Source organism: Gossypium hirsutum, chromosome A08 (genome assembly GCF_007990345.1).
Source record: "Gossypium hirsutum isolate 1008001.06 chromosome A08, Gossypium_hirsutum_v2.1, whole genome shotgun sequence".
Classification (NCBI taxonomy): domain Eukaryota; kingdom Viridiplantae; phylum Streptophyta; class Magnoliopsida; order Malvales; family Malvaceae; genus Gossypium; species Gossypium hirsutum.
The window spans coordinates 14,778,020-14,800,681 of record NC_053431.1 but is presented as its reverse complement, the minus strand read 5'-3'; the positions used below and the strand labels follow the sequence as shown (position 1 = coordinate 14,800,681).

Genomic DNA, 22,662 nt, shown 5'->3' with positions numbered 1-22,662 from the left:
ACCGGCAAACTAGGCCATTGGTGCGAGCAACATCGACACCTTGGTGCTTGGATGTGCAGGAGCCTCGGGGACCATTGGCACCTTGGTGCTTGGATGTGCGGAAGCCTCGGGGACCATTGGCACCTTGGTGCTTGGATGTGCAAGAGCCTCGGCGGCATTGGCAACCTAGGCCCCTGGTCGTGTAGGAGCCTCAAGCACCATCGACAACCTAGGCCCTTGGTCGTCGGGAGCCTCGGGCACCATCGGCAGCCTAAGACCCTAGTCGTACGGGAGCCTCGGGCACCATCGGCAACCTAGGCCCCTGGTCGTGCGAGAGCCTCAGGACCATCGAAAACCTAGGCCATTGGTCGTGCGGGAGCCTCAGGCGCCATCGGCACCTAGTCTCTTGGTCGTGCGGGAACCTCCGGCACCATCGGCACCTTGGTGCTTGGATGTGCGGGAGCCCCGGGCACCATCGGTAACCTAGGCCCCTGGTCGTGCAGGAGCCTCGGGCACCATCAGCAACCTAGGCCCCTGGTCGTGCGGGAGCCTCGGCCACCATCGGCAACCTAGGCCCCTAGTCGTACGGGAGCCTCGGGCACCATCGACAACCTAGGCCCCTGGTCATGTGGGAGCCTCGGCACCATCGGTAACCTAGGCCCCTGATCGTGCGAGAGCCTCGGTACCATCGGTAACCTAGGCCCTTGGTCGTGCGGGAGCCTCGAGCACCATTGGCACGTAGGCCCTTGGTCGTGTGGGAGCCTCGGGCACTATCGGCACCTTGGTACTTGAATGTGTGGGAGCGTCGGGCACCATCGGCAACCTAGGCCCCTGGTCGTCGGGATCCTCGGGCACCATCGGCAACCTAGGCCCCTGGTCGTGCGGGATCCTCGGGCACCATCGGCAACCTAGGCCCCTGGTCGTACGAGATCCTCAGGCACCATCAGTAACCTAGGCTCTTGGTCGTGCGAGAGCCTCAGGACCATCGGCACCTAGGCCCTTGGTCGTGTGGGAGCCTCAGCCACCATCGGCACCTAGGCCATTGGTCGTGAAGGAGCCTCGGACACCATCGACAACTAGGCCAATGGTCGTGAGGGAGCCTCGGACACCATCCGCAACCTAGGCCCCTAGTCGTACGGGAGCCTCGGGCACCATCGGCAACCTAAGCCCCTGGTCGTGCGAAAGCCTCAGGCACCATCGGCAACCTAGGCCCTTGGTCGTGCGAGAGCCTCGGGCACCATAGGCAGCTAGGCCCTTGGTCATGCGGGAGCCTCGAACACAATCAGCAACCTAAGCCCTTGGTCATGTGAGAGCCTCGGGCACCATCGGTAACCTAGGCCCCTGGTCGTGCAAGAGCCTAGGCACTATCGGCAACCTAGGCCCCTGGTCGTGCGAGAGCCTCGGTACCATCGGCAACCTAGGCCCTTGGTCGTGCGGGAGCCTCGGGCACCATCGGCACCTAGGCCCTTGGTCGTGCGGGAGCCTCGGGCACTATTGGCACCTTGGTGCTTGGATGTGCGGGAGCCTCGGGCACCATCGGCAACCTAGGCCCCTGGTCATGCTGGATCCTTGGGCACAATCGGCAACCTAGGCCCTTGGTCGTGCGAGAACCTTGGGACCATCAGCACCTAGGCCATTGGTCGTGCGGGAGCCTCGGCCACCATCGGAACCTAGGCCCTTGGTCGTGCGGGAGCCTCAGACACCATCGGCAACCTAGGCTCTTGGTCGTGAGGGAGCCTCGGGCACCATCGGTAACTTAGGCCCCTAGTCGTGCGAGAGACTCGGGCACCATCGGCAACCTAGGCCCTTGGTCGTGCGAGGGCCTCGGGTACCATAGGCACCTAGGCCCTTGGTCGTGCGGGAGCCTCGGGCACCATCGGCAACCTAGGCCCCTAGTAGTGCAAGAGCCTCGGGCACTATCGGTAACCTAGGCCCCTGGTCGTGCGGGAGCCTCGGGCACCATTGGCAACCTAGGCCCTTGGTCGTGCGAGAGCCTCAGGACCATTGGCACCTTGGTGCTTGGATGTGCAGGAGCCTCGGACACCATCGGCAACCAAGGGCCCTGGTTGTGCGAAAGCCTCAGACACCATCGGCAACCTAGGCCCCTGGTCATGCGGGAGCTTCGGGCACCATCGGTAACCTAGGCCTTGATTGTGCGAGAGCCTCGGGCACCATCGACACCTTGGTGCTTGGATGTGCAGGAGCCTCGGACACCATCGGCAACGTAGGCCTTTGGTCGTGCGGGAGCCTCAGGCACCATCGGCACTTTGGTGCCTCGGATGTGTGGGAGCCTCGAGCAGCATTGGCACCTTGGTGCTTGGATGTGCGGGAGCCTAGGACACCATCGGCAACCTAGAACGTTGGATGTGCGGGTGCCTCGGGCAGTAGGGGCACCCTGGTGCCTCAGATGTGCGGGCTAAAGAAAAGTGTCCCCGTTTCAGACATACGAATGTTGCCTGGTAGCCTCGCCTAGTAGCCTCGCCTGGTAGCGTTGCCTGGTAGTAGTGTGCGTGTTTTGTGATTTTTCTCCAAGATTTAAGCGATTTCTGTTTTTGTTTTTCTTTTCGTGTGTCTGCCTATTTTTCTTTTGAATTATATGGCAGTGTTGGGGAATTGAGTGGTGTCCCGTTTAGCAGTGGGGCTGGGGTTTGAAGTGATGGCTTGCCTCCCGAGAGTGATTGGATGTTTTCTTACGTGTTGCATGATCAAACTCTTCTTTGACTGGCCGAGTTTTCGTGTTTTTTCAAGCATTTATGTTCGTTGCTGGGTTATATAAGGGTTTCGTGATTCTTTTTGGATTTAGCGGTGGTGGGTTTTTCGAGGAGTACGAGCAATATACTAGTGGTTGGTCACGATCTTGTTTTTTGCAAAGTCTGACTCTGTTTTGATGGGATAGATTCATCGGATTTGTCAAGATGTAGTCGTTTTCTTTTGTCTTCTTTATCATTTTGTTGTTTTTTCTTCATATTTCTTTTGGTTGCATGGATCTTGCACGTCTCCTGCATGGTTTTTCTACGTACTGCATGCAACCTATCAATGGTAGTTTAGATTATTTTTTGACTTTTCAACAAATTTTCTCATAGGGTTTCTGGTTTTTTTTCTCTAGGTTTTCTTAGCATGTTTTTTTATGAGTTTTAATTTTGGTCTTCTGATTTTCTTAGTTTTCTTTAGTTTTTCTGTCTTGTTTCAATTAGGTTTTCTGGGTTTTGTCTGTTTCTTTGTGAAGTCGTATCTGTTTCTTGTTTTCGAATGGTTTGCGTGATTTTTCTTGATTCGGGGCTAGGGTCTTTTATGGGGAATGAGACTTAGGAAAAGTCTAGGTGATCGTATAGTTTTCTTTTTGGAGTGCCACTGTGTTCGTGTTTTCTTCTTGGTTGTGTTCTTCTTGCAGAATTTGGCTCTGGAAAGTGGTCCGATTCCCGTTGACGCGGTTTGTGTTCTCCCCATATATTGTAGTCTGCTTTGATGATTTACGGGAGTCAAGAAGGAAAAAGATTCAAGCACTACAACGGCGAGTTGAGCGTCTGAAAGGATTTGTTTCGTGGGCAGTGTGTTTTCAAAATGAAGTTCATGGGCTGGAATAGTCGTGGAATGGGAAACCCCGCAAAAATTAGGAGCTCAAGCAACTAATCGGTGCACATAACCCTGATATTATTTTACTTAGCGAAACAAAAATGAATGGGAATGACTTTCGTAGGGTTCAAAACAAATGCAGGTTGCAAAATGGCCTAACTGTGAATTCTGAGTGTCGAAGTGGGGCCTTGCGCTGATGTGGAAGGAAGGGACAAATGTCTCCATTCAGAGCTACTCCAAACACCATATTGACTCTATTGTTAATTTGGAGAACAACAAGAATATGAGAGTTACGGGTTTCTATGGGCATGCTAATCCGAGCCTTAGAAACAGCTCATGGGATATATTGCATCGTGTAGGGGATTCGGTTAGAGAAGATTGGGTTGTAGGGGGGATTTTAACACAATTTTGAATGATGCTGAGAAAGAGGGTGGCTGTCGGGGGGTGAGGGTGCAAATGAATGACTTTAAAGCTGTCATGGATGACTTGGCGTTAGTGGATATCAAACCCAACAGTGGATGGTTTACTTGGGTTAACAATAGGAGTGGGGGCGGTCTGGTTAAAGAAAGGATTGATAGATTCCTTAGCTCAGTGTCCTTGGTTGAAAACTTCCCCTTTATAGCTACTAAAGTGGTGAGGCAATCCCAGTCCGATCATGACGTGATTCTCCTGGATTTATGGGGACGTCGACCCAAAGATCACCCTAATGACCATAGGCTGAGCTTCAAATTTGATTTGTGTTGGGCTGGTGACAGGGAAGCAAAAAAGATAATCGGGAGTGCGTAGAACAGGGTTGATATAGATTATGGGGAAAAGATTAAAAGGGTTAGGTCGGTGCTTGGCTATTGGCAACGCAAGAAATATGGTAAAATGAAGAGCGAAATTCGAAGACTGGAGAAAAATATTGACCGGATTATTGATTCTAATAGAAGAGGGGACAATGTGAAGAATTTACCAGTATTTCGTAAAAGGCTTGATTTTCTCTATGCTAGGGAAGAAAGTTACTGGGCACAAAGGTCACGATCAAAATGGCTTAGGAAGGGTGATCGGAACACTAGATACTTCCATTCGAAAGCTACTGGACAGCTAAAGAAGAACTTTATTGAGAAGCTTAAAGACATGGATGGTAACTGGGTGACAAGTAGTAAGGAAATAAGTCAGGTGGCGAAAAACTACTTTTTAGGCTTGTTTAGGTCTAACGGTCAAAGGGTTGATATACAAGAGGTGGGGTATATTCAGGAATATGTGACTAGGGAGACAAATAAGTGGCTCACGAGGGACTATACGGAGCATGAGGTCCTTCAGGCCATCAAGCAGATGGATCCGAATAAAGCTCCTGGCATTGACGGTCTCTCGGGAAATTTCTTCAAACAGCATTGGGAGATCGTGGGACGCTACACCATTAATTTCTGTCTAGATGTCCTTAATGGGGATAAAAATGTTTCTAACCTTAATGAGACTGTGATCATTTTAATTCCTAAAATTAGAGACCCTTGTGAGTTGACTAATTTTCGCCCTATAAGTTTATGCAGGTTTTTCTATAAGATCATCGCAAAGGTCTATGCCAATCGGTTAAAAATTGTTTTGACTAGCTGTTTCAGCCAAAACCAAAGCGCTTTCATGCTGGGAAGGATGATTCACGACAATATTCTGATTGCACACGAGCTCCTTCACTATCTTCAAAGCTCCAAAAATGGCCCTAACAAAGGGTTCATGGTTAAGCTCGACATGAGCAAAGCGTACGACCGCGTGGAGTGGGATTTCATCGAAACAATTATGCAAAAGATGGGATTTGACATGAAGTGGATTGACAAAATTATGAAATGCGTTCGTTCGGTTAAATATATGGTAAAATACAATAATATTTTATCCGATATTATTATTCCCGAGAGGGGTCTTCTTCAAGGGGACCCCCTCTCTCCCTATTTGTTTTTGTTCTGCATGGAAGCGTTCTCGAGAATGCTAATCCAAGCTCAGGATAATAATTTTTTAAGTGGCATCCGGGCCAGTATAAATGGTCCGAGGATAAATCATTTATTCTTCGCTGATGATGCGCTTCTCTTCGTGAGAAATAAAAAGAGTGATGTTGAAATGTTGGTCCATTTGCTTAAATCTTTTTCTAACATTTCCGGACAAGAGATAAATTGTGAAAAATCAATGATTCTCTTTAGTCCCAACACTCCTAGGGATGTTAGAAATAATTTTAGTGATCTGTTAGGCATGACGGTGGTGGAAAATTTGAACAGCTACCTTGGTCTCCCCATCCCGATAGGTAAGAAGAAAAAAAAGGCTTTTAAAGATATTAATAACAGGTTGTCTTGCAGGATCACCAGTTGGACAAAGAGGCTGCTCTCCTTTGGTGGCAAAGAAGTTTTCATTAAAGTCGTCCTTCAATCTATACCAACATATGCTCTGTTGATTTTCTTAGCTCCCAAAGGAGTGATCGAGGATATCCAAGCTAAACTAAGCAAAACGTGGTGGGCTGGAAAAGATAAAGGCAGATTCTGGAAAATACTACCTTGGAAGACCTTGTGGAAACCGAAGGGCATGGGAGGGCTTGGAATCAGAGATGTTAGATTGTTCAACTTGGCTCTTTTGGGGCGTCAAGTATGGAGGCTTATAAACAATAAAGATTCTTTATGTTTTAAAGTGTTGTCTTCGAAATATTTTCCCGACTGCAATATTTTTAAAGCCAAAAAAGTGGACAAAGCTCTTTTACCTGGTCAAGCATTGCGGCAGCGGCGGAAGCTCTCAAAGACGGCTTTGGGTGGCAAGTTGGAAATGGCGATATGATCAATATCCGGACTGATAACTGGGGAATGGAGGGTCTCAATGGGGATGCCATTAGAGAGGAATGTCTCAACCCAAATGAAATGAGTGTGAAAAACCTCTGGCTTACAGATGGGAAGAGTTAGAATGTGGAGAAAGTTTACAAGGGATATGGGCAAGATTGGGGTGAGAAGATTTGCAACGTGACTATCGAAGATGAGGAACAAGGAGATAAGATGATTTGGTTTCACAACCCGTATAGGTGTTTCACTACGAAGTCAGCTTACTCATGGCTACTCTTGAAAGAAATGGGGTACGGACCTCATAGAATAGTTTGGAAAGCTCTCTGGAAACTTGATACATTGCCGAAAATCCGGGTTTTCTCCTGGCGGGTGGGGCACGAGATTCTCCCGACAAATGTCAAAATTGCCTCTATTAGAAATGGCTTTGCTAAAGGATGCCAAAGGTGCGGAGCTGAAGCTGAAACTCTTCTTCATGCGCGGAAGGATTGCCCAACATCACGTGAGGTCCTTTCGCTGGCAGGGTGGTCCGAGCGAATGGTTTCAAAGAATTACGACTACTGTATTAATTGGCTTGAGGATATGATGAGGGTTCTCGACAAGAAAGTTATGGCCGACCTTATGGTTTTACTATGGAATTACTGCAACAATAGAAATAATTTCATTTTCAGGGGAAAAGAAGAGGAGGCTACGGTCATTTGGGAGAGGGCTAGAGCTCTGATCGAAGATTTTCGCATTTGTAACCTGTTAAAGGAGCCACTTTTATCATCTAATGTTGAGGCTAAGAAATGGAAAAAACCTCCGAAGGGATTTGTTAAAGTCAACTTCGACGCAACCGTGGGGACAAATAGTGTGGGGTACGGGGCGATTGTGAGGGATGATGATGGTTTCATATTGGGCGGTGGGGGCTTTATTGAAACACGATTGTCAGTGCTTGAAGCTGAATCTGTGGCGTTCGAAAAGAGCATCCAGCTGGCGACCAAGCTGAATATTAAGAAAGATGTGATATTTGAAACGGATAATACGGCTTTGGTCAACAAATTGAGGAATATTGGTACGGATATCACTGTTCTTGGCGCGTGCATCAAAAATTACACTGCTGCTTTCGAGAGCTTCAATTTTGCCTATTTAATTTGGACTACTAGGGCTTGTAATAAAGTAGCAGATTTTATATGTACAAAAATGTGTAGAGAGAAAATGACGTGGTTTTTTGAGAAGGATTATCCAAATGAAATCCACAATGATGTAATTACTGATGTTACGTATGTAGTGGGCCAAATTTGCCCAATACCGAAACTGCAACACCGCGATGGAATTGAGGGCAAGCTTGAGCAAGATAGAAGAAATGAAAGGAAAAATAGAAGAGTTAGAGGCGTCGCTGCAAAACTGCGAGATGCGGATCCAATTTTTCGAAGCAAACGAGGATCGTTGGAAAGAGCAGCTTTACCATGCGCAACACCAAGTCAGAAATAGAGGTTACCTTATGGGGGAAGCCATAACTCAGATCCAGGAGGTAGCGGACTACTTGCAAACTTTAGCGGTTCAGGCAGACACACTAAGCATAAAATATGAGTTGGAGTCGGAGCGCGGACAAGAGCTGGCCTCGTTGCTTAGAAAAATTAGGACTCTAAGTGTTAGAGCAAAATTTTATTTGTAACTCGACTTTATGTAAAAGATTTTATTTTCAAGTAAAATTTTCTAAGGGCAATTGAATCAAAATTGATACCTCCTTTGCATTCATGCATTTGCATTACATCATATCATTATGCATTAAAGGCTATAAGAGTTTTCTAATTAATTAACTAAAAATTATTTCAGTAACCTGGAAACCAACGAAAACCAACCAACGACACACCCCTACGATACAAGGAAAAAATCAATGGATAAGAGACTCGAGAAATTGGAGCAGATGCAAAAAGACATGCAAGAACAAATGCAGTCTCAGATGCAAGAGCAGCTAGCCAAGATTCAGCGAGAGATGAAAGAGCAAATGATGGAGTCCCAGAGGGAAATGATGAGTCAGTTATCCCAATTGCTATTGGGAGGAACAGATAAGGGAAAGAGCCCCATGGACAAAATTGAAGAAACTAACGAAGATCTTCAATACCCTCTGGCTTTACTCCGACACATGTACCGATGAAGCCTGAGATTAACCTACTGAAACCATCTGTCATGATTATGTCCCAGCCGATTCAGGCTGGAGCTTCAATACCGATGAACCTCCAAACCGATTCAGGCTCTAACTTTGTCAATAACCCGAACTATCCACTCGTTCCCGACTTGGATGAAATTGCTGAAGAAGAAAAAGAGAGGATGGATTCACAAAAACAATTGGAAGAACGGTGTAGATGGCTTGAGGAGAAATTCAAAGCCATGGAGAGCGCGGACCATCGTCAAGGGATCGATGCCAATGACCTGAGTTTGGTCCCAGATTTAGTCCTTCCCCCCAAATTCAAAATGCCCGAATTCGAAAAATACAATGGAACGAGCTGCCCTGAAGCCCATATCACTATGTTCTGTAGGCGAATGACGGGATATGTTAACAATGACCAGCTATTAATTCACTACTTTCAAGATAGTCTGGTCGGGCGGCGTCTAGGTGGTACAACCAATTAAGCCGCCCTAAGATTAACTCGTGAAAGGACCTGGCCCAGGCCTTTATGAAGCAATACAGTCATGTGACGGACATGACCCCTGATAGAATCACTCTCCAGAACATGGAGAAGAAGTCAAATGAAAGCTTCAGACAGTACGCACAAAGGTAGAGAGAAGTGGCCATACAAGTTCAGCCGCCGCTTCTAGAAAAGGAGACGAGAATGCTCTTTTTTAACACCTTGAAAGCCCCTTTTATCACACATATGTTAGGAAGCGCCACCAAGAGCTTCTCTGACATAGTGATGACGGGAGAAATGATCGAAAATGCTGTAAGGAGCGGCAAGATAGAATCAAGAGAGTGCTAGGAAGTTAGCCTCGAGGAAAAAAGACAATGAAGTGAACAACACGAGCACATTCAACAAGGGTCAGCCCAAGTCAATTACTGTAAATCAACCCAGAACAACCAATCAACAAAGCTCTGTAAGACAAGAATCCAATGCGAGGAAGAACACAGAAAGGCCACAATACACCCCTATACCCATGACGTATAGGGAGTTGTACCAGAACCTGTTCAACGCTCACGTGGTATCCTCTTTCTACCTGGAGCCACTGCAGCCCCCGTATCCCAAATGGTATGACACAAACACCCAATGTGAATACCACGCAGGAATTACCGGGCACTCAATGAAAAATTGCACTGCATTCAAGAAAGTGGTCGAAAGACTCATTAAGGTGGGAATCATGAGATTTGATGACCCAGCCACGCCCAATGTAGCAGGAAACCCACTCCCCAATCATACCGACCAAGGAGTGAATGGGATAAGTGAAGGCTTGAACAAGAAGACCAAGTATGAGGTGGCAGAAGTCAGGACCCCGTTGAGGCGGGTATGAAAGGAGATGGCCAAGAGAGGATTGATAGCATTGGATCCAAGGGAAGAACCCGAAGAAGAGAGAAACTACTGTGAGTTTCATGACGAGGTGGGGCATGAAATCAAAGAATGTGTGGAATTCAGGGCCCTCATGTAGAACATGATAGATAACAAAGAAATGGAATTCTATGAAGAAGCTAAAAGCCCCACAAAGGGAAATGTATGCGCATCCGAGGGAGAATCAAAGACGAAAAATCAAACACCTAATTATCCTGTGGTGATCATTTCGAAACCCAAAAATAATGAAGCTGGAGTACAAATGCCACCGAGGGTCATAATCCAAAGACCTGCAGTCTTCCCTTACAAAGATAGCAAAAAGGTCCCATGGAATTATGATTACAGTGTGACGATGCCGGGAAAAGAGAGCCCGATTGGCGCTTCAAGAGGGGATCAAGACAGAGGCTCCTATACACATGCGGAAGGCGTTACGATACGGTGAATAAGGAGGAAGAACCCACAAAAGGAAAAGCCCAGGTGGTCGAGGAAATGAAAGGAAAAGCAACCAAACTTATTAATGAACCAGTTAACGAAGAGCAGGCCAAGAAGTTTTTAAAATTCCTAAAGCATAGCGAATACAGTATGGTGGAACAGCTACGTAAACAACCAGCCCGCATTTCAGTACTGGCCTTGCTTCTAAGCTCGGAAGTTCATCGTAGCGCACTAATGAAGGTCTTAAACGAGACATATGTTGCCAATGATATCTCCGTTAACATGCTGGACCGGTTGGTGAGCAACATAAGTGCCAACAATTATATCTTCTTTAATGATGACGAGATACCACCCGGGGGCATGGGGTCGACTAAAGCTCTGCATATCACCACACGTTGTAAAGGGTACACGCTGCCGGGCGTACTGATTGACAATGGATCAGCTTTGAACGTCCTGCCATTGACCACGCTGAACAGATTACCTATAGACAGCTCTCACATGAAGGAGTGCCAGAACATCGTGAAGGAATTCGATGGCACGGAAAGAAAGGTGATGGGCAGAATCGAGGTACCTCTCCAGATTGGGCTAAACACATATGAGGTGGATTCTCTCGTGATGGATATCAAGCCCTCATACAATTTCTTGTTGGGAAGGCCCTGGATACATTCAGCTGGGGTAGTGCCTTCCTCGTTGCATCAAAAATTGAAGTTGGTGTCGGAGGGGAGGTTGATAATGATTAAGGCTAAAGAAGATATTATTGCAACTGTGAGCAATAATGCACCCTATTTGGAGACAGATGACGAAGCAATCAAATGTTCATTTCGATCTTTGGAATTTGTTAACGCGACGTTCATCGTTAAGGGAAGCAAAATTCTGGTACCGAAATTGTCCAAAACCATGAGGATGAGCCTCCAGTTGACGATTGGAAAAGGGGCCATACCCGGAAGGGGGCTTGGGAGACATCTACAAGGAAGGATCGAAACGCCAATGCTGAAAGAAAAGAGAGACCGCTTCGGCTTAGGATTTAAGCCGGATGTGACACAAAGAGAAGGGAGCTGGAAAAGAAGCAAGAAAGAAAGAGAGCTCGATTAACGAGTGAGGAAATCAAGTGGGAACCAATAACATTCCCCCACATATCAAAAACATTTGTGTCCGGAGGAATCATTCATCCCGAGAGAGACACACCAATGACGGGAGCTATAGAAGAAAGCCTAGAAAGTTTGGACATCAACGTCATGTACGAAGAGGAGACTGGAAGAGAAAATTTGTCGGGCATTTGCCCCTACACGCCTGGAAGTGTTCTGGACAACTGGACTACGGAAGAGATTCTTGTAGTTTTTAGAACGGATTCAGAGTAATGTCCAAAACACACTTATTACTCTAGGCCTAGGAGTAATAAGAATCTTTTGTAAAATAGGCCGATGTTTAAAAACGATATTTCAATAAAATGCACGGTTATTATCATTTTTGAGCAAATATTATCTCGTCCTTTCAATTCCATTCATAACCATACAAATGATTACTTTCGAATTCTTTTATTCTTGAAACATTCTTCTAAATATTCTTTCATTCGTCATTCATAATCATATCACGCAAATAAATGTCTCGAATTCTTTTGATTCTTTGTATCTGCCTTCGTCCTCATAACAGGTCCCCAGATATTAATGATACGAGTGACACTGCTAGCGACTCAGAATTTCCTTTCGAGCAAGATGTGTGTATGGATGATTCTCAGGATTTTGAAGATGACCAAGGTTGTAACCTATCTCCTGATTTGTTGAGGATGGTAGAACAAGACGAGAAACAAATTCTACCTCACAAAGAATCAATCGAAATTGTGAGCTTAGGAGAAGGACAAGAGGTGAAGATCGGAACATGTATCACTACGGAAATGAAGCGAGACCTCATTGAATTACTTCAAGAATTCAAAGATGTCTTCGCGTGGTCATACCAAGATATGCCCAGGTTGGACACTGACATAATGGTGCATCGACTTCCCATAAAAGAAGAGTGTAAGCCAGTTCAGCAAAAACTCCAAAGAATGAGGCCCGATGTCTTGCTAAAAATAAAGGAAGAGGTTCGAAAGTAGTTTGACGCTGGATTTTTAAAGGTGGTAAAATACTCAGATTGGGTAGCCAACATCGTCCCTGTCCCTAAGAAAGATGGAAAAATGCGAATGTGTGTGGACTACAGAGATTTGAATAAAGCCAGCCCAAAAGACAATTTCCCACTACCTCATATCGACACCCTAGTGGACAACACGGCGGGACATTCACTGTTTTCATTCATGGACGATTTTTTGGGATACAACCAGATCAAGATGCATCCTAAAGATATGGAGAAAACCACATTTGTAACCATGTGGGGCACGTTCTGCTACAAGGTGATGCCGTTTGGACTGAAGAATGCGGGGGCAACTTATCAAAGAGCCATGGTAACCCTTTTTCATGACATGATGCATAAAGAAATCGAGGTTTATGTCGATGACATGATTGCAAAGTCTCGAACAGAGAAGGAGCACATACAAGTCTTGAGGAAATTGTTCTTGAGGTTGAAGAAGTTCCAACTAAAACTCAACCCAGCCAAATGTACCTCCGGAGCTAAGTCTGGAAAGTTGCTCGGATTCGTGGTTAGTGAGAAATGGACTGAGATCGATCTAGACAAAGTTAAAGCCATACAAGATTTATCCCCACCGCGCACTCAAAAAGAAGTTCGAGGCTTTCTAGGAAGATTAAATTACATTGCTCGGTTCATTTCACAACTGACCGAGAAATGTGACATTTTCTTTCGCCTCCTCAAGAAACATAACCCAGGTGAATGGCATGAAGAATGCCAAAGGGCTTTTGACAAGGTAAAACAGTACTTATCCAACACCCCGGTGTTGATGCCACCTAACCCCGATAAGCCGTTGATACTGTATTTGGCAGTATTCAAAAACTCCATGGGATGCGTATTGGGTCAGCATGATGAGTCAGAAAGGAAAGAGAAAGCCATTTACTATCTTAGTAAAAAGTTTACGGAATGTGAGGCAAGGTATCTGCCGATAGAGAAGTTGTGTTGTGCCCTAATTTGGACAACCCGAAGACTGAGGCAGTATATGTGGTATCACACCACTTGGCTCATATCGAAGTTGGACCCTTTAAAGTACATGATGGAGTCAACAGCCTTGAATGGAAGGATGGCCCGATGGCAAATTCTGCTTTCTGAATTCGACATAGTCTATGTAAACCAGAAAGCAGTAAAAGGAAGTGCAATAGCAGACTTTCTAGACAGTAGAGCTTTGGAAGACTACGAGCCTTTGAACTTCGACTTCCCGAATGAAGACCTAATGTGTGTTGCTACCATTGAAGAAAGTGCTCTGGAAGAACTTCCTTGGAAATTGAGCTTCGATGGGGCATCAAATGCTGTGGACAATGGAATCGGGGTCGTCTTGGTATCCCCAAACGGAGATTATTATCCATTCACTAGTAAATTGGGTTTTGATTGTACAAACAAAATGGCGGAATACAAAGCATGCATCATGGGTATCCGCATAGCCATAGAAGATTAAAGTGCTAGAGGTGTATGGGGATTCTGCGCTAGTGATTTATCAACTCAAGGGAGAATGGGAGACCAGAGACCCCAAGTTAATTGATTATCAGAAGCGGGTCCTTGAATTGATTAAAGAGTTTGATGACATTGCCTTCCACTACTTTCTACGAGACGAAAATCAGATGGCTGATGCTTTGGCTACCTTAGTCTCCATGATCAAGGTGAACAAACAAGAAGATGTCAAACCCATCCGGATGAGCATTTATAAAGTTCCGGCCCACTGTTACAATATTGAAGAAGACGAAGAGAAAGATGATCACCCTTGGTATCACGATATATTGCAATATGTGAAGAATCGTGAATACCCGGACCAGGCAAGCGAGAATGACAAAAGAACACTAAGAAGATTGGCCATCGACTATGTCCTAGATGGGGATATCCTGTACAAAAGAAGAAAGGATCAAGTGCTACTAAGATGTGTAGACGCTGTAAAGGCTAGGAAAATCTTGAAAGAAGTCCATGAAGGCGTCTATGGGACACATGCTAATGGCTTTACAATGGCCAGGAAAATTATGAGATTCGGGTACTATTGGTCCACCATGGAAGGAGACTATGTCAATTACGCTAAGAGATGTCATAAGTGCCAAATCTACAGAGACAAAATTCATGTGCCTCCTTCACCACTGCATGTCATGGTTTCTCCATGGCCATTCTCTATGTGAGGCATGGATGTGATTGGACCAATATCGCTGAAAGCTTTCAATGGGCATCGGTTCATCTTCGTGGTTATCGACTACTTCACCAAGTGGGTAGAAGCCGCTTCATATGCTAGTGTGACCAAGTCGGCAGTGAGCAAGTTTCTGAAAAAGGAGATTATATGTCGATATGGAATGCCGGAGAGGATCATATCTGACAATGCATTAAACTTGAACAATAGTACGATAGCGGAAGTCTGCAGTCAATTCAAGATCAGACATCACAACTCGTCACCATATCGCCCAAAGATGAATGGGGCAGTAGAAGCGGCCAATAAAAATATTAAGAAAATTGTGGGGAAGATGACCAAAACTTACAAAGACTGACATGAGAAATTACCATTTGCCCTCTTTGCTTATCGAACGTCAGTCAGAACCTCAACCGGGGCAACCCCTTTCTCTTTGGTCTACGGAATGGAGGCAGTGTTGCCGATCAAAGTCGAGATCCCACCTTTCGAGTGTTGTCGGAGTTAAAATTGGAAGAAGCCGAGTGGATCCAATCTCGATATGATCAATTGAACCTAATTGAGGAAAAAAGGCTAAAAGCTATTCGTCATGGTCAGATGTACCAAAAACGAATGATGCGGGCTTATGATAAAAAGGTTCGCCCTAGAGAATTCCACGAAGGAGACCTGGTTTTGAAAAAGATCCTTCCCATACAGAAGGATTTTCGAGGGAAATGGATGCCTAATTGGGAAGGGCCTTACGTGGTGAGGAAAGCTTTCTCTGGAGGAGCATTGATCCTAGCCGAGATAGACAGTAGAAACTTGCCCAATCCTGTAAACTCGGATTCGGTCAAGAAGTACTTTACCTGAAAGAAGAGAGGCCAGAGTGAAAACCCGCAAAGGGCACTCTGAGATTTAAAAAAAAACATGGAAAGGCCAAGGTGAAAACCCGCAAAGGGCACTTTGGAACCAAAGAGACTTTTAAGTTGAAAACCCGAAAACGGGTAGCTCAAATTCTAAATATGGGGCATATGGTAGTCTTTTCCTTCCAAAATCAACAAGACAGAAGAACAGTACACCTTGGAGCATCAACAAAATGCGCAGGATCTCTTGAATACACATTTGGTTCAAAGGAGCCTTTAAGAAATTAGAATAGTGAAACTCGTGCTGCGATATCTGGGGCACCTTTTTCTCAATTTTTTGCACCTTATCAGATTCGTATTCCTATGTATTCACATCAAAATTTTGCTTAATAAAATGCCATTTTTCCATTATGATAATCTCTTTCGAGCATTTTTGTTGAAATCACGATTTTTGAACATGTAATATCTACACACAAGATGTTATGCATATTACTCTGGAAAAGTCTCTAAATAGTACAAGGACCTAAAATAGGGTCACTAGTCAGAACTAACCAGGTTCAAAGTTGAAAAACATTGGAAAAAGAGAAATCCAAATTAGGACTATTTCTTCAAATTTTCTATCAGAGATAACGGCTAAGTAAGAGGACGCGATAGCACATCAATATGGAACCCGGACGAGTTATGAGCAATGATACCTTTAGCATTTAGAAAGGAATCACTCTCATAACATTTCCACATTCATAATCATTCATTTAGGAGTATTTGATTCATTTCGATCATGCCATTCTAATTATCTGACATAAACACCACATCTAGTTAGGGACATATGGTTCATCTCAATAATAGCATCCCAATTATTTGATACAGGAAACCAATTCTACAAATTTTGTCTTTGGAAGACAGCGTAGTGACATTGGCGAATCCCACAGATCCTGTTTCCCTGAAGTTGCAGTGGAGCAGATCGAAGGCGACGAATCTTGACTTTCTGAAGTTGCAGTGAAGCAGATTTAAGTCACTAACCTAGCTCCCTAAAGTTGTAGTGGAGTAGGTTGAAATTTTAGATCTTGTTTCCCTGAAGTTGCAGTGGAGCAAATCAAAAACGATGAATCTTGGCTTCCTGAAGTTGCAGTGAAGCAGATTTAAGTCATTAACTTAGCTTCCTAAAGTTGTAGTGGAGTAGGTTGAAATTTTAGATCCTGTTTCCCTAAAGTTGCAGTGAAACAGATCGAAGACGACGAATCTTGACTTCCTGAAGTTGCAGTGAAGTAGATTTAAGTCACTAACCTAGCTCCATAAAGTTGTAGTGGAGTAGGTTGAAATTTTAGATCTTGTTTCCCTGAAGTTGCAGTGGAGCAGATCAAAGATGACGAATCTTGGCTTCTTGAAGTTGCAGTGAAGCAGATTTACGTCATTAACCTAGCTCCCTAAAGTTGTAGTGGAGTAGGTTGAAATTTTAGATCTCGTTTCCCTGAAGTTGCAGTGGAGCAGATCAAAGACGACGAATCTTGGCTTCCTGAAGTTGCAGTGAAGTAGATTTAAGTTACTAACCTAGCTCCCTAAAGTTGTAGTGGAGTAGGCTGAAATTTTAGGTCTCCTTTCCCTGAAGTTGCAGTGGAGCAGATTGAAGACGGCGAATCTAGGCTTCCTGAAGTTACAGTCAGGCAGATTTAAGCCATTAACCTAGCTCCCTAAAGTTGTAGTGGAGTAGGCTGAGAAATATAGATTTTGTTTCCCTGAGATTGCAGTGGAACAGATCAAAGACGCTGAATCTAGGTTTCCTGATGTTGCAGTGAAGCAGATTTAGACTACCACCCTAGCTCCCTAAAGTTGTAGTGGAGTAGGCTGACGATTGTAGATCTCGTATCCAGTGGAGCAGATCAGAGAAAACGAGCCTTAAACCCCCTAAGTAGTAGGGCAATAGGCTGAAGATTGCAAGATTTTGTCTCCCTGAAGTTGCAGTGGAGCAAAATCAAAGTCACGATCCTTATCTCTCTGAAGTTGCAGTAGAGCAGGATAAAAACACACGAACCATGTCTCCCTGAAGTTGCAGTGGAGCATACTGAAGCTACTTGAAGAAAAGAAGCACCAAGAAGTCGAGACTCAGCAGGTCCCGGCAAAATTGGCCCATTTATAGTCTTTGCTCTATTCTCGTTACACGACAATGAGCAAAGAGGGGCAGCTGTAGTGGGCCAAATTTTCCCGGCCCAAACAAACACAAAAAACCCAAAACAAAATACAAGATAAATCAATAAACAATTTTTTTTTAAAACCCAAGTTTTATAATAGTCCAATTACATGGCCTAATAACCAATAACAAGCCCAGTTACATAAATCCTAGCCCAAATTTGTAACAAACCCTGACCTAAATCTAGAGGCCAATACCCTAAATGACCCAAGACCCAAATACAGGCCCGTTAGGCCTAGTATTCTGAGAAAAGAAACCCTAGAGCGTCTTCATCACTTCCGCGCCACAACCACAAATGAGCCCCAACCCAGTACGCTCATGCCTCCACGTCAACAGCCCTCGTACATTCCTCCTGGCACCACACACGCTCCCGTACACACGCCAGCACCACCCCGTACGCCTCGCACCAAGGGCCAGCGCATGTCCTCTGCTCCGTACATGCGAACAAGACAAACACAGCAACAAACAGACACAAAAGAGAAAATATGTATTTCTTTTATTTTTTTTTCTTTTGTTTCGGCTATAAAGCCAGAAAAATGTTCATTGTAATGGGTTACGCGCATTTACGCAACGAAAAACACTGTTACGCGCACTATATATTCATTTCAAAATACAAACGCTCACAGGAGCAATACAAAGGAAAAAAGGTAATCTTTGTTCTTCGGTTCTATTCTCTAGTTTCTCCGATTTTCCCTTTCATACATATATCATTTACATCCAAAAAGAGGGGACTTACCTTGATTTAGGGCCGTTGATTCCCTTTCGCTTCGTCAAAATCGGAGTTGAAAGGGGAGCTGGTGGCTGAAAGGAGCCATGCTTCGAAGTTTGCGAGCACCGATCGCCGTACCTTGCGGTGGACTGGTCGTTTTGAGGGAAAAGAGTAGGTTGCGGCTGAAGGGAGGAAATGAGGCTAGGGTTGGCCGAACAGGCTAAAATAAGCCTTTTTATAGGGCTTTAAATGGAACCATTTTAAGCCTTGCCCAAGAGCTCTCCACGGTGTCGTTTTAATACACCCAACCCGATCCATTTTTCGACCCTATGACTCGCGCGTTTCTGCGGAGAGGGGGTAATTTCGCAAACGGACCCTCCTTTTGTATGGGCAATCAATAACGCTTGATTTTTTTTCATTTCTTTTTTAATTTGGCCTTACAATTTGCTCGTTTGCATTTCAGTTCGCGCTTGTGTGCACCGTTTTAGGGCCTGGATTAATTCCAGTTTGGGTCCCTGGGCATTTGTGCGTTTCGCATTTTGGTCCCCTTTTGATTACTTCATTTATAAATTAGCCCATTCAATTTGAGTGTATTTTAATCAAATCCCTTTTATTAATAGTTTATTCCTTTTTTAATTTGCCCTTTTTAAGTTATTCTAATAATGTTATTTCGTTTCAAGACCACTATTGTAAGTTTTTTTTCTTTATTTTATATACGCTGTTATATATATATATATATATGTACACATTTATGTTTTGTGTTAACAGTTTCTTTCATACATATACCCTTATCAATCTTATGTCATTTTCTTATACATGCGATTCATTTAAATATACTCTTATATTTGATTATATAATTTTACGAAATATTTCTTTTAATTTATTATTATATACATGCATATGTATATACCCATATGTAACTGTGTATCTATCGATTTATTGTCTTTTTAAATTTGTCTGTTTAAAGTGCTCTTCTATATGCATATATATATGTACTTTATAACAAGGCTCATTTTATTAATCCTATAGTATCTTACATATACATTTTTTAATTTATTCCCACCCTTTATTGTATAACTTTACGTAATATATATTTTTTTTTCTTAAAATTATTATATAATTCGTTATAAAATTAATTTAATCATACATGCGCTTCTATGTTTTTACAAATAATTATTTTTAAAGGTTATTTATATATATACATATGATTTGTAGATCCATTAGGTTTTTTTAAAAGTTATATTGTACTATACATTTTTACTATTATTATTTTTAATATATTTTACACATATTGTAAATCCTTATTATATAAATCCTCATTTTTAAAAAACAATAATATTCAACGTTTTGGTACGATTTTCGATTTAAGTATTCGTTTTATAATGTGTATTTTAAATGATTAAGCCTGTATCCCTAGTTTTTCCTTTTTTACAAATAAATTTTAAAGTGCACCAATTCATTAATTTGCATGTCGTAAAGATTTTTGGTTCATTAGATCGCATTTGTTCCGACATCGTCTTATACCACTTTGACTTCTAAATTCTATTTTGTTTTGCATACGCTCTTTTGGTTGCTTTATATATGTACATTCCTTGCATGACATCCACCTTATTGAACTGTTAATTACTCATCATACATGATTGAAATTAGGCTATAATTCTTAGATTAATTATATTTAATAGCTTGTTCTGTTAGTTGATTCGTTAAGTATTGTATCTCGTATGTGTATATTACCTCATTCATTGTTTTCCATTTGATTTTTGAAATGCGGTTTTATAAAATCCAAATTTTATGATTAATCTCGTCCTATTTCAAATTGAATTAATACGTCTTAAGCTAGCTCTATAATCATTCATTCAAAAATTCTTTAAAAATGAAGGCAAGATTCGATGTTTGGCAATTCGTGGAATCGTGCCCTAACGTGTTGGGTTGCGATTTCGCGTTTGCTCACAATAATCGAATATCACTTCGAAATTTCACTCACGCCTTTTAAAATTCCTCAAAACGAAGACGAGGTTCGATATTTAGCAATTCGCGGAATCGTGCCCTAACGTGTTGGGTTGCAATTTTGCGTTTGCTCAAAATAATCGGGCTTCCCTTCAAAATTCCATTCATATCTTCTAAAAAATTTTTTAAACGAAGGTAATGTTTGGCGTTTGATAATTCGAGAATCATGCTCTATCGTGCTGGGTTGTGGTTCGTGGTTTGCTCAAAATGATCGAACATTCCTTTACATTCTCACTCGTGTTTATAAAAATACTTAAAAACGAAGACGATGTTTAATGTTTGGCGATTTGAGAATCGTGCCCTATCGTGCTGGGTTGCACTTTTTCATTGGTCCGAAACAATTGAATATCCCTTTAGAATTCCCCTCACATTTTCTAAAATCTTTTAAAATGAAGGCGATGTTCGATGTTTGGCGATTTGAGAATCGAGCCCTATCGTGCTGGGTTGCGCTTTCTCATTTGCCCAAAATAATCGAATATCTCCTCGAAATTTTCACACATATTTTATAAAGTAAGGAAATGGTCAATATTTGGAAATTCGAAGAATCGTACCCTACTGTGTTGGGTTTCGATTTTTTGTTGGACTAAATAGTTGAGCATCCTTCTGTAATCCTCAAATTATATACTTCCGGACATCGAAACAAGAAATTTTGGCAACCAAGTCGGATTACTCAAACGTTATAAAAGGAACCACATTTCAAAAACTTTTAATTTAGACACAAGGATAGTATTTAATCGATTTGGTACCAATTTTGGGCGTAATGAGGGTGCTAATCCTTCCTCATGTGTAACCGAATCCCGAACCCGTTTTCTCAAAAGTTCGTAGACCAAAATATTTGTTTTAGTAAACAAAAAATGTTATGACTTTATTCTTAGGTGATCCGATCACACCAAAACAAAGATCGGTGGCGACTGCATATTTCTACTTTCCAAAAAGTCGATTTCCCTTTTTTTAAAAATCATAATTATTTTTAAATCGAGGGACGGTTTCGACAACGTAATATAGTGTTTTGACTCTTTGTTGTCGTTTTTTTGTTCAAAAAAAAGAATGTTTACTGGTAGCAGATTGACGAAGTTTTTTTAGCTTTTTAAGGGGTAGAGATTCGCTGCCCCCTGACGTGCCCCCCTCAAACCCGAGGTGGGGTGCGTCCGCAGCCCCCACAGGGGTCGGATAGTCCCGCAGTGACTCACCAACGGTGGTGGGTCGATCGCCGCGCTAGTGGCCGGGGTGATGATTTTTCGGCCGGTCAAGCCCGTGCCCAGAGAAATGTAGCCAACGACTTCAAGACCAGGTTCTCTATATTGGGCAAAGATCTCTTGGGTGGCTTATGCATTGCCATGGGCTCGAGCTTGGCTTGCCCATTCTCCCCCGTCATGTTAGGGACGCCTTGTGCCTCCCAAGTCGGTGACCCATCGACTCCTTGGCCTTGCCAAGGCCTTGCCTGCATTCGAAGCTGCCCGTGACCCCAGTACCAAGTCCCTTTGACGGTAACGGCTCACTGGGGAGCGTAAGTTGAGTTTGTAGGCTCGGTCTTGGCTCGACCAAGTCCCAATGGGATTTTTTCCCTCGTAGTTCTCGTGCTAAGCGTTTGTGGTGTGCCCTCGTTTCATTGTTTCTTCTGCTCCCCTCCCAATACATTGGTTGGGTGGGTTGGTGGCCGGTGTGCGTGGGTGCTACTACTAGTACGCAATGGGCATATGAGTGGTGTTTTGGTTGTGTGTATTAGCAGGCTCCATGCTACCCGCATCGAACTATCGAGCTACACTCCTCTTCATTGACTCCCCTTGTTCTAATTGAACCAAGGGGGTGCGATCAGGATCCTGTGTTGCGTACCTAAGCCAGATAGAATTATGGATGTGTTGTCGTCCCTTCTCCATCTCGTGCCCTTTGGGGTTTGTGGTGGACCACAATCGTGCCCTGTGTCCCGAGTGTGCCCCCTTAAATCGGTGTGGCCTCATCGGTGCTCTGGTGCTCGTTCGTGCTTTCAGATGCGGAAAATATTTTTGAGAGTAGGGTTTAGGCCCTTGTCTCTCAATGCTTATGCATTTTGTCTCTGGACACGGACGATGCTTATGCTCTGTTATGGCCTCTTCGTTGCTCACGCGGCATGTTGAAAGCCATGCAGTGTCGACGTCGCGGAGGAATACTACCTGGTTGATCCTGCCAGTAGTCATATGCTTGTCTCAAAGATTAAGCCATGCATGTGTAAGTATGAACAAATTTAGACTGTGAAACTGCGAATGGCTCATTAAATCAGTTATAGTTTGTTTGATGGTATTTGCTACTCAGAAAACCATAGTAATTCTAGAGCTAATACGTGCAACAAACCTCGACTTCTGAAAGGGATACATTTATTAGATAAAAGGTCGATGC

General features: G+C 43.7%; 1 protein-coding gene and 1 non-coding gene across 2 annotated transcripts in view; both read left to right on the top strand.

Moving 5' to 3' along the window:
- Positions 1-6,629: 6,629 nt before the first annotated feature.
- On the top strand, positions 6,630-7,814 carry LOC107891679 (uncharacterized). The gene has a single exon (XM_016816571.1). It carries the CDS (start codon positions 6,630-6,632, stop codon positions 7,812-7,814), a length of 1,185 nt encoding a protein of 394 aa, XP_016672060.1.
- Positions 7,815-22,436: 14,622 nt separating this feature from the next.
- Positions 22,437-22,662, top strand: part of LOC121205495 (18S ribosomal RNA) — a 1,805-nt gene continuing 1,579 nt past the window's right edge. The window contains exon 1 of the ribosomal RNA XR_005900571.1: positions 22,437-22,662. This exon is cut by the window's right edge and continues 1,579 nt beyond it. This is a non-coding gene — a ribosomal RNA (18S ribosomal RNA).

What these genes read in the sequence shown, in the direction of transcription:
- LOC107891679 (XM_016816571.1), top strand. Translation starts at nt 6,630, where the DNA reads ATGGGGTACGGACCTCATAGAATAGTTTGGAAAGCTCTCTGGAAACTT.